Source organism: Homalodisca vitripennis, chromosome 5, assembly GCF_021130785.1.
Source record: "Homalodisca vitripennis isolate AUS2020 chromosome 5, UT_GWSS_2.1, whole genome shotgun sequence".
NCBI classification, from domain to species: domain Eukaryota; kingdom Metazoa; phylum Arthropoda; class Insecta; order Hemiptera; family Cicadellidae; genus Homalodisca; species Homalodisca vitripennis.
This window is the reverse complement of record NC_060211.1, coordinates 80,674,433-80,686,438: the sequence shown is the minus strand read 5'-3', so window position 1 is coordinate 80,686,438 and position 12,006 is coordinate 80,674,433. Positions and strand designations below refer to the sequence as shown.

Here is a 12,006-nt window from a genome sequence, read left to right as displayed (position 1 = left end):
TTCAATTGAGGTAATGACCATTTACTATACTGTAGCCTATCTGCTCTCAGTATTAACACCACCAACTATCAAGGTTACCTACAGTAAATCACCTGACAAAGACAAATGTTTGGAAATCATTTTTAAATTATTGACATCTTAATAATCTCCATTAAGGGGACTTGAACGCTCCATATAAACCCATGTTAAATTAGGTACTTTTGTGTCCCATTATCTTAGCAAGTAATAAAGATACCAACCTGATATTTTTATCACTTACTATGTGGTCCTATACAAAGCTACTGATCTATTTTTATGAACTTATAACTCTGTTTGGCCAAGTTATGATTTTTTTTATCTAGCGAGTTCAAAATAACCCTGAAATATAGACTATTTTTCAGTAAAATGAGGCCTAATAAGTCAATACTTGTTATAATTGTTTCTTTGTAGATCAGTAGCATCATAAATAAGTACTAAACATCCTGTAAAAATTTCAGCTTGTTATCTTTAGTACTTTCAGAGAAAACGGGTCATTTGTGTGAAAAATCAAAATTTTCGGCAAAACGCAAAAAACCAAAAAATTTAGATAAAAAGTATATTTTTCACAATACTTGAGCTCTAAAACCCTCCAGGAACATAATGTTCATCATTCTCCTCTTCCTCTCCAAGAGCTCTCCTTCTTTTCTTCACTCGACTTTCCTTGGTCATCACTACTACCTAATTTCTTCTCAGAAGAACTGGGTGGCACTACAACTTTTTTAGTAGTAGGCCGAGGCCTAACTGTTGAGTCTTCATCTGGTGAAACTGAAGGTAACCTTTTATAAAACCTACTACCTTTATTGGTACGTTTTTTAAAGATTCCTTTAGGTCTAGTCATTATATTATCAAAGATCACTTTGAAATAAAAGTCTATAAACACTGAGTCAACTTTCAATAATAAAAAAATATTGTCAGAACAACAAAGTTGCTAGGTTACAAACAATTGACAATAACAAAGCAAGCAGACATCTGTCAAAACTGCTAAGGTCGTAGAGAAACAAAACCTAAGAGTAAGTAAATAATAAATCAGTAAAATCAGCACTATAAGAAAGCTCAACACTGGATACAGCCGTCAATGGCGTTGCAGAGGCAACTTCAAAAATTTATTTGAAGCATTTAGAAATTTTTGTGAGTGATAATATTAATATCATTGTATTCCGAAAATGTCAAACTACAATAAAAAAAAAATAAAAAAAATATATGTTAAAAATAATTTTTTTTTGTCCAAGTCCCCTTAACATTGAGCTATTTTGTTCTCTTTCTGTCCCCAACATAGAGGCGTACCGATGGCACTTTTTGGATTCGGTTTCAGCAAGACCCTTTGTACACAGATGTCTTATAATACTCTAGGTTTAAGATAGATAGGCTATCATGACAATTTCACAAGCTTAACTAAGAAAAGTGTTGTTACTATGTTTCAAACATAAGGCTAGGCTATAGCTAGACATAAATGAAGCTTGTTCAAACTTTGCAAGGCCTAGGTCTAAAAGAAAGTAAAGTAGTATAATTACTCACAACTAAATTATTCTGGGAAAACAATTTATCATTGACATTCTAATCTTATTTCAATGAGAAATTCCTTAAGCTTATCCATACTGACATATAATGAATTCACTTCATTACCATCTATGCAGTTTATATTAAATTGCATTCTTATTGCAGCTTATCACTAGTCATGGGCCGCTATGATATAAAAAGAATAGAATATTATAAGTGCCATTTAACATTAGACAAAAATGTTAATACTGAAGAAAATAACTTGTAGATTGGGTACCTACCCAAAATCAACGTCCATTGACTTGAAGAAGTACTTGTAGTTGGGCCTGTTAAGAACATTTTTAAAGTCTGCTAAAGTGACTCTTTCCGGTGCAATAGACAATTTTACTAGATATGGGGTTTCCTCGTCATCTATATGGTATATCACTTTAGTTTCTTCCATGTTATTTTCACAACAAAACTACATTTAATCGGAATACAATAGATGACACTTCGCTCACCACGGACTACATACAAATCAACCACATCCCATAATGCTCCATTTCTACAATCTACACAGATCTACTAAGGAACTCAATTAAATGTCTAACTTGCATTAGGTTAGAAGTCTATTTTCAAATAACAGCAATACGAAATAATTTTAAGTTAAAAGATTACAGAAATAAAATAAAACATTAATTGATTTTCCTACAATTAATTTTATGTATGCGTAATTTTCTGACACAACTCTCAACTTCAGCCAATATACTCATATGTTTTTTTGTAAAATTATGTGATTTTTTTCCGTGCGTTAACACATGCGCAGAGTGGTACAGTTTGTAAAAAGTGTACTACACCTTGTTTTATTTGTGAATATTATATTCGGATTCAGTTGATTTTGATGTTGCATTTACGAAACCTGGAGAAATCCCTAATTGTGGCCCTTCTTCAATTCTCTATTATGTGCTTCCTATAAGATATAGTTTTATTTATAATTAAATTATTATAAATCTATATTATTGTAACGATGCTGATTTTGTTCTGTTTGCTCATTTGAACAGGTTTGTATTCAAATTATCATGGGACCATTAAAGAATTTGGATAAAGTAACATTACACTTCTTAAGAGAATTACGAAACGTATTCTGTACTACAAGACTCCAACAACAATGTTACACAAATTAATAAAAAGAACAGGTTTAGGCTTTACTATGTTGGGTAAGAATGCAATATTCTCAATAAAAATGCCAAGTACAAAAGAAAAAACCAGACCTATTGGCTCATCGATCACAAGATTCAGGTAGATTTCTGTTTCAGTTCATAAGACATATTGGTGGTGTATTGAAAGTGATGGGTAATAAGCACATAGATCCTGAAAACCTTTAGAATGTAAATTACAGTAACTCTAAAAACTATAACCTCCAAGTTTCCAGGCCCTGATCTGTCAGCCTCTAGGAGTTCCCGACCTAAAGTAGTCACAGGCGTTTGGAAACAATCTGACCTATGAAAGCACCAGGAATCTTGAAACTCTCACTTTGGAAGCTTTAGGCTACTGATAACTCTCAAAAACTGTAGAAGACTCTTGCCAATGGTATGTCCTGGCATATTCAATTACCCCGGCTCCTGAAAATACTCGCATCTAGGTGCTTTGAGACAATTTCACTCTCCGGCCTCTGGAAGTTGTTAGACTCTACAACCTCGGGCAGGTCCGTCCTTTGGCACCGCTGGCAAGTTCGGGCTAAAACAACTCCCGGTCTCTACCAACTTTTGGTGTTAAAATCTGTGAGATCTCGGCTTATGGCTGGACCCATATTCTGGCAAATAACGACCCTTTAGAATTCCCGGAATCAAGCAGCTTTCATCCTCTTGCAGCAACACTAGCAGCTCCGGGTCACTGGCAGCATCCGTCTTCTTGCAATTTCCTTTGACTTAGTTTTATTTAAACTCCCGTGCTCTTGGTGCTCCCAGCGTATGGCAGTTACAAGCCTCGAGCTATTCCAGACTTTTGAAAACTATCGGTCTCTGGCAGGTTACGGTTCCCGTATTTTCGGGATATAGTAGATCCCGATCTTAATGGCGATGGCTATAAAAGTTATTAGATAATGGTTATATTGCTATATCCAATCAGTGCATCCATATGCTATGTAGGCTACTTGTGCTCTTATTGCTCAAAATTCCCCAAAAAATAAAACGCATTGATACCATATAACAACTTTAGTTGAAATCCATCCGAATTCAAAGCGACTATTTGTAGTAGTTATGTAAAAAGAAACTCCAAAACAGCTAGATATTTTCTGTTAGCATTTGTTCCATAAAACGTTGATGTGTTCATGTCTGTTTTAATTCCAATCCATCCAACCCTAAGTTTAGAGAAATTGCGCATAAAATGATTTTGGTCACAGGGCTCCGTCCACTTGTCACAAAGGGTGCGGTAAAGCCATCCTTTGTTAACATTTACTATATAGAACGTTCTTTTTAACTTAGGTTTAAATCCATCCAATTTCAATAGGCATGTAGTATTTACATAAAAATGGCATTGCTGATGTATCCGACTCCTTGTCTCTAAAGTGGCGTATGAATATTCCTTGGTTATAACTTGCTTTAGAGAAAATTTATGTAAATTTTGGGTCAAATTTATCTAACTATAAAAATGTCATAATAGTTCAATAAATTATGATATTCTGAGAGATCAGCTACACTTTAAAATAAAAGTGCATCGAAATCCCAACCTGGGGGAATACGTTTTATTTACATATCTGTGGTGTAGTGGTAGCGCACTCACCCGGCAAGAGAGAGATCTGGGTTTGAGTCCCGGTGGAGCAAGTACTTTTTTGATTCAGTGTTTATTTAAATTAAATTAGGCTACTACCATTTAATGAATGTAAATACAAGTCGTTTGACAGGTATTTGGTCTTCCGATTATATGTTACTTTAGTTATTAAACACATATGTGAAAGAAATAGCCAAATACATAATCGTGTCCCGGTGGAGCAAGTACGTTTTGTAATCCAATATTTATTGAATTAAATTAGGCTATAGCCATGTATACAATTTGAATGTGTGTGTGTGTGTGTGCGTGCGTGCGAGCGTGCGTGCGTGCGTGCGTGTGTGTGTGTGTGCGTGCGTGCGTGCGTGTGTGTGTGTAGAATATATATTTCTTGTGTGTGTATGTCACTGAACTCCTCTTAAACGGCTTGACTGATTTTAACGTGGTTTCGAGAATGGTTTAGATTTAGACATTTAAGCAGTTACAAATTAAATTTAGGAAATAAAGGATACCGTTTTTTAAACCGCCTGCCCATTATAAATTGTAATTACGAGACAATTACGTATACGATGTAGCCAAACATTATTTGAAGGCGCTAAGTTGTGATGTATACTTGTCTTTAAAATAAATTTTTAAAGTGAGTGTTAGACCACTTTATAATACAGTACATGTACGTGTAGCATGAGCCTTTTTTATAATTTTGCTGTAGGACACCTCAGCCTAACAAAAATTTAAAATCGTCGTAATTCAATTTATAAATATGAGTAGTAAAGACCATAATATTAAGTATGATGTTCATTATTTATTAAACGTTACTTGTGTTTGTAAAATTAACGTGATCTTTGCATTACCTTACATATTAGTACTGCCACAACAGGTGATTTTATTATTATTACAGTAACTCAAAACTTAATAATTAATCTTACAAAATGCCCCAAAACACAAGATGTCCTGTGCACTATCATAAACTGTCCTTCTTTAAAGGATATGTAAGTGTTACACTGTTGGTGTCAAAAGTGTCATCCGTTTTTTCCTAGTAGAAATGACCAAGGCTAATCTTCTATAACTTATAAATATGCCCGAAATACGAACTTACTCTACATGCTAAAAGTTATATTAATAGCTATTACATCTGCCCATCTGTGTAGTAGCACAGCGGAAATACTGCCGCTCCTGTGTAGTCTAAGTGGTTTTAAGAACTTAACGGCTCACTCCACTCTGTCTTTTATGAATATTCTCCCACTGATTTGATCCAAGGTTCTTCCCTGCCTAACCTTACAATGAATAGGGGCTGTCTATGCCCCATAAATCTTGACAGAATCCGCTCCATATTTTATTTTTGAATTTTTAAATTCCTTATATTGTAGTCTGTAAGAGGTCTTTTTAGTTCTATTTTTTTCTTAATTTTATTAAAAAAACTCCTAGTCTGGGTATTTAGGTTTTTTAACCTCCTAGTATATGAAGACACGTTATTCTTGAACTTTTACCTTGATAGGAAAATTCTCCTTAAACGCTCCTGTATATCCACCAGTTTCTAAGTATACAGTCCAGGTTCTTCTTCATTACTTGCTGCCTTATGTTACTTCTCGTTCATTTGTTCAGGATATTAAATACTCATTTGACCTATGTCCGGCGGAATGACAGGGAGGTATTTGTTATGATGAATTTGTTATCTCAGTTTGCAAAGCCACTTATTAAAAAGGTTATATTTAAAAATTAACATTGTTGATATTATTATAAAGATGGATTATATTCCTCTCATAGCTTTATTAAAATCGTATCTAAACACAAATTCAACCAGTTTCTCACTTATTACATTGGTGGCACTAAAGGGCCCACACAGTATGGTTTTATAATAAGATACTTTCAAGGTCTGACCATCATACAAATTACACTGTAACAGTAATGATATTCCGCAAAATACAGGAAGATTTGCAACAACATTCTATTTAAATTTTAGATTCTTCCCTAATCTAGAGGAAACAACTATTTATTTATATTTTCAAGAAATCGCTTGTTTCAATTAGCGTGCGTTGTTTGTTTGGAGTTTTATTGTGATATATAAGTAATTGATTGTTTCAATTGCAGGGTCAAAATTGTTTTGTTCTTATAACCTGTCATTGTAGAGTATGTAATAAAACTAATTAAAGAAAATTATGATATATTACACAAAAACATAACTATACAATATTTTGTTACAATAGAATAAAAGATTAACCTAGAAAAAACATTTTGCACTTGTATGAATAATAATAACAAAACTTGTTGTTACTTGTTGTTTACTTGTTGTTCACTCTATTAACTCAACAGTAAAAATTATTCCTCACCTGTATTTTTATCTCGGTACTAACAAAAACGGTACATGTGTATCTTTATTTTTTAATTTGTTATAAAATTTGGTATTCTCTTTTGGTATATATTTAGTTTTTGTGACATTTGGAAAATGTATGAAATTGCCGTAGTTTTAAGCGTAGGAGTGTCCAAGGGAGGGTTTGGGGTTGCAACTCCCTTCTATTAATACAAATACTTAAGCAATTATTAAACTTGTTTTAAACTGAAAACGTGCCTGTAGTAGAACTACTCACCACAGTTAGTTCAGTGTTATTTTTATTAAATTTGATTTAATATTGCAACAATAACAGCGGACGACAGTACATGACAAGGCTCGCGTCTGAATTTTTCTCTAAAACTTGAGTTTATTTGCAATCAGTAGGGGTTGGGGTTGACGTTGACACCCACTATTGCCGACACATTTCTCGCGCTTCCTGTGAGAGAGGCAGCAAATAAAGACCGGTCATCTCATTGAACGGATAGCTTTTATTAGTTCACTTGATCGTTAACGTTATTGACGCTAGTCGTGTATTAATGACTTTTATTGATCATTAGTATGTTGGTAGTAGTACATTGGTGATTGTATTTTAAAAGCTGCCATTTCCACTCGCAATTACTTTTACGCTTATCGATCTTGTTTTGTACCCAAATTGTATGTGCGTGCGCTTGTCTAAGACATACAAAAACAACTTAAATGTTTAGTAAAACACTTTTTTAATGAACCTATTTATAAAAATAAATAACTAACTTTTATCTCATTTGCATCGAATTTCTGATGTATCGGAAGATTCTCAATAATTTGTTTACACTGGTTTTGTAACTGATTTTTAACAAAATGTCCGATAAAATATATAAGTACACAATCCTAATAAGGGAATATCTGTACCTCAGAACCATAGTATCGTAAGTCACAACTGGTCAACTTTACAGAAGAGCCCCAAAACACAATCCGACTCTAGTTACCATTAAGGGCAAGGTTAAGATACACTATTATAACTATTTTAGCAGTAAAGATTTACAAATCCATAACCAATTTTTTATATTGTCAAAGATTTTTTTCTTTAACATAATTAGTTTTATTAATAATGGACTTACGATGTTGTGGTCTTTAACATAGGTGACTTAATATGGACTTAGACTCCTATGGCCATAATGGTAAAACTAATTGTAGGGATAGTAAAAAAATGGTAGAATTAATAATAATTTAAATTTATTAGTTTTATTATTACTAAGATTAACATTATTAATAGTTTTAAGGTCTGATAAAAAAAGAGCAGCATTAGGTTAAGTTATGTAAAGCTAAGCACAATTTTTATTTTTTAGAATAATTCACTTTTTGGTCGATACACTTCAGTCGATAAAAAAAACTTTTTTGATGTCAGATGTGTACACTGCTTTAATCTAGTTCAGTTGAATCTTCTTCAGGGAAGTCACCAACATCATCTCCATGTGGAATGCTTTCAAAATACTGCCTATACTCTTCAGGAGCCCACTGCATGAGAGTTTGGATGTCCCTATACTTTTCATTGCTTATTCTCTTTCTTGTTCTTCTTAGTTGAGGTATAATCTGAGGCATTATTAAACCTATTCGTTTGTTTCTCTCCAAATCAACTTGTTTGAAAGTATCTTCACTGAAACTAGTTTTATAGTAAACAACACCTTTATTTTCTCTTCGCAATTGCAGCCATACTACTTCAGATATCAAAAATGGTTCTGCTTCTGTGTTTTCTGGATATAAGTGGACCATTTTTCTCTTTTAGATGTAAGAAATTAAGAAATTTTTCTAAAGCCATTCTTTTAGTCTGAAATGGATTTTTTGAATCACATGTCGCAATGAAATTCATCCAGTCATTGGTTGTAAAGATAGTGTTTCTTTGAACTTTTTTCTTTGCCCTCTCAATTATACTATGCTTACCATCAACCTCCATGTGTGTATGGCCTGCAAGAAGAAATTTATGATTTATTACTTCAAGATGGGGGAGCTTTTCCATAAGCCACATGTACATGAAGATCATGTTCAGATTTCTGTTCTGCCCACTGCAATTATCTGTCCATACTGTAAGGTTCTTTGTTTTAGCAGTTAATTCTTGACTTCCCCAAGCAAAAAAGCAAGAAGCCATTTCACTCCTCCCTCTTCCTCCAGCAGTCTCATCCCAAATCATACAATGAGTTTTATTTTCTGTTGTGTCATATATTGTATAGTGTAATGTCCATAACTTTCTTAAGTAAAAACTTTGACAATTTGTTAATGCTGGTGTTGGTAAGCACTTTTGTAAGTCTGCTGTAATGACTTTAGTGTCTTCACTTTCCTTGGCAATGAGTTTGTCCTCTCTTTTTAAAGTATATCTTCGAGAAGCTTCTTCTAAATGATCCTCCTTTTGCTGTTTGAGTTCTTGTATTTTTTCCTGACACTGTTCATTTTTTAGGTTACAGTCAATTTTGTCACACGTATCACAAGTATCGTTATCAGGCAAATGAAAAGAATAATTAAATTGTTCATTGAACACTTTAGAAAATAACCATTTCTTTTCTGGTTTCATGCCATCTTTATTGCAGTCTTCGACATACATGTCGTACATTTTGGTAATATTTAAATGATTGCCCAAGTATTTCCGCTGTGACCTCTCCCTACTGTAATGGCTAACATATGCAGGATATTTCTTAATATGATTTTTGATCACTTCTATTGCTTCATCAGGTATTTTATTAATCGGTGTGTGGTTTCCTCTAAGGTCTCCTGCTACAAGACCAATGTCACCTGTCTTTCTCAAAACACTTCTTGTAAACATATCCGAAATTGAAAGAGTATTTAAAAAAAGGTTTTACACACTACTTCTTCAACACTGTTCTTTTTAAAAATATATGCATTGCTCACACTTTTATTCTGCCTCGTTCTGTCTCTTTGCCGCTGCCTAGTTACAGGTTTTGATTTGATGCAAGATGCAACAAACTGCCTTTTTAAGTCCCAGGTTCTGTCATATTTCCAAAACTCGGAATGGATATTGAGTCTTTCTTCATTTGTAAATCTTGTAAATTTTGTTCATTTGTAAATTTTAATCGACAATTATCTCGACATGGAGGTTTTAATGGCCTTCCTTCTGCAGCCTTTCCCTTTGAATTTACGTACTGCTCACCAGAAAGTACTTTTCTTTTCCTAATGTTTTTTTTTCCAGTTTACTGGGTTTCTGACTCTCTTTTTGCCCTTTTCAGGAATATTTATCATGTCATCATTTGAATCAGAATCACTGTAGGGAACAAGTTTATATTGATTTGATACGGCTGTAGGTACGGTATTTGTATCAACTGTTGTAGGTTGTGATATCTCAATGACATCACTAAAAGATATTTCACTTTCTGAACTCTCCTGGGGTACATAAGTGGGATCATCCAGATCATTGTCAGAAAATAAACTGCTGTTTGATGAACAGTCCTCTTGTACAATTTCAGCAGGAAGATGATGTCCGGTTTCTGGTTCTGCAAAGAAAAAGGTTTATTAGTAGCCTACCCAATGAAATATGTATATATAATTAAGGTTAGTACCCTTGTAGGTATAAACTCATTTTATAAACAAACATGTTACGGACAGGCCATGATACATATTTTCATTACGTTACGTCTTAATTTTTGTGGCTGCACTTCCATATACGCCCGGCGAAACAATCGATTTAATATCAAATATCAATCTTTCGTTCGAGATAAATGAGCAAGTACATTATTTATGTAAATTTACCCAAATTTGTTTAAACACAGTTTCACATAATTAATTACAATATAACATCATTTTACACACATTTACAATATATTAGAAAATTTCAAACTTATTACAATTGAAAATAGTGCCTCTAGATGCATATAACTGTGGACTCTTGGGATCACTCATGCCTTGGTGATGTGGATTGCCTTACCCGTGGAACAAGGCCATCTTTTCCAGGAGATATTTACGTAACTATTTATTTTTGCCGAAAAACATTACAAACACACTTCTCAGATAATACGAAAACACTTCTGGATCTTGAATAAGATTTTCATGTTTGGTGATATTTTGTCCTAGTAGGCTATAAACCTCAGGGAATGATTCTTGAATCAAATCCGGTTGCACTGTCTGTAAATTAATACAATGATTTTAAAATACTACAAAATACTAAAAAAACTATTACAATCTTACCTTTTTGTTATTAGGCCTATCAAACTGGTTATTAAATTTTATTACTAAAGCTTGTAATTTTAAAATATTCATATTTTGTCAGATCTGTAATTTATTTCATTAACATAGCTTAAAATGTTACATAGCTTTGTAACAACGATTACAATGAATTAATATGGTTACAATAGGTACCCATAACCTCTGACCTACAAAGTAAAAATTAGAACTAACCTGTAATTCAGTTAGAAAAGCCGCAGGGCTGCTGTTCCTGGGTGCTTGTTCCTGAATGTTAGGAATCTCTATTAATGGAGACACTGGGCAACTTGTTACATCTTCTGAAGTAACAACATAGCCATGATCAAGACTTACTAATGTGTTCTGATGTTGTGCCAATGAAAGCATAAGTTTTCCTCTACTTGAAACATTACTGTATGGTCCATCCGTCATTGTAAATAACCATTAAACTCTAGCTTTTATTCATATGAAAGACAATGTATGCAATCTTTAACCACAATAACCTCGAATATCTTTCTTCTAACCTCAAACACCAACTTCGAGAGCAAAAGCAACAATAAACACATGTAGCTACAAATCAGCTGATTGAAAAACTGGATTTGAGTTACTAGCTACTATATACAGTACAGGAGCCAGACTAACGCAAGTCCGGCTCTGGACTTGCGTTACACTCATTGGAGCTTACTATTTAGAACCAAAATATTGTATCTAGATTTACGATAGTATGGCTCAAACAGATGTTGTGACTTACGATTGTATAGCTCTAGCTAAATCCGTAAATATATTTTTTAGCAGACATACGATAGAATGGCTCTATAGAGCACATAATTTCAACAAAAGATCAGCTGATATCAGAAAAATGATATTTTTGGACTTACGATACTATGGTTCTGAGGTACAGATATGATTTTTAACAATTTATATTTAAGTAAAGGTTCATATGTTATATCAACTTCGTCGTCAGCCTTGCTTTGGAACAACTTATACAATGCGTTTGCACGAGTAATTTGAATGTTGTATTCTGCCTCGTAACTTTTGTCAGTTTTTGAAAGTCCCTCAAGTTGTAGGCACTTTGAAAATATGTTCGTAGCCGGTGTCACAAATCGAATGTTCTATTCGGTAAAAAAATACTCCTAAAAATCCATAGTTCTTCTTCCTCAAACAGGCCATAATCTTTCTATAGCTTTATTATTATTATGCTAAATAACGCGTTTCCTTTAAATTACGATAGTAATATAACTCAATTAGAGCTAGAT

The 12,006-nt window shown here is 33.5% G+C and overlaps 2 protein-coding genes across 4 annotated transcripts in view; both read right to left on the bottom strand.

Moving 5' to 3' along the window:
• Positions 1 to 2,218, bottom strand: part of LOC124362437 (segment polarity protein dishevelled homolog DVL-3) — a 49,728-nt gene extending 47,510 nt beyond the window's left edge. For all 3 annotated transcript variants that reach the window (XM_046816939.1, XM_046816936.1, XM_046816937.1), the window contains exon 1: positions 1,797 to 2,218. In XM_046816939.1, the coding sequence (XP_046672895.1) occupies positions 1,797 to 1,957 (161 nt within the window). In that variant the 5' untranslated portion in view covers positions 1,958 to 2,218. The remainder of the gene's footprint in view (positions 1 to 1,796) is intronic.
• A 7,491-nt stretch (positions 2,219 to 9,709) lies between these two features.
• Positions 9,710 to 11,376, bottom strand: LOC124363877. Its single transcript, XM_046819148.1, has 2 exons — positions 10,967 to 11,376; positions 9,710 to 10,065 (listed from the first exon to the last, which is right to left on the bottom strand). Exons 1-2 carry the CDS (start codon positions 11,180 to 11,182, stop codon positions 9,811 to 9,813), a joined length of 471 nt encoding a protein of 156 aa, XP_046675104.1. The 5' UTR covers positions 11,183 to 11,376; the 3' UTR covers positions 9,710 to 9,810.
• Between the last annotated feature and the right edge of the window lie 630 nt (positions 11,377 to 12,006).

What these genes read in the sequence shown, in the direction of transcription:
- LOC124363877 (XM_046819148.1), bottom strand. Translation starts at nt 11,182, where the DNA reads ATGACGGATGGACCATACAGTAATGTTTCAAGTAGAGGAAAACTTATG. An exon ending in CTTTTCTAACTGAATTACAG is followed by an intron (nt 10,066 to 10,966) that starts GTTAGTTCTAAT and finishes TTTTCTTTGCAG; the next exon opens with AACCAGAAACCGGACATCAT.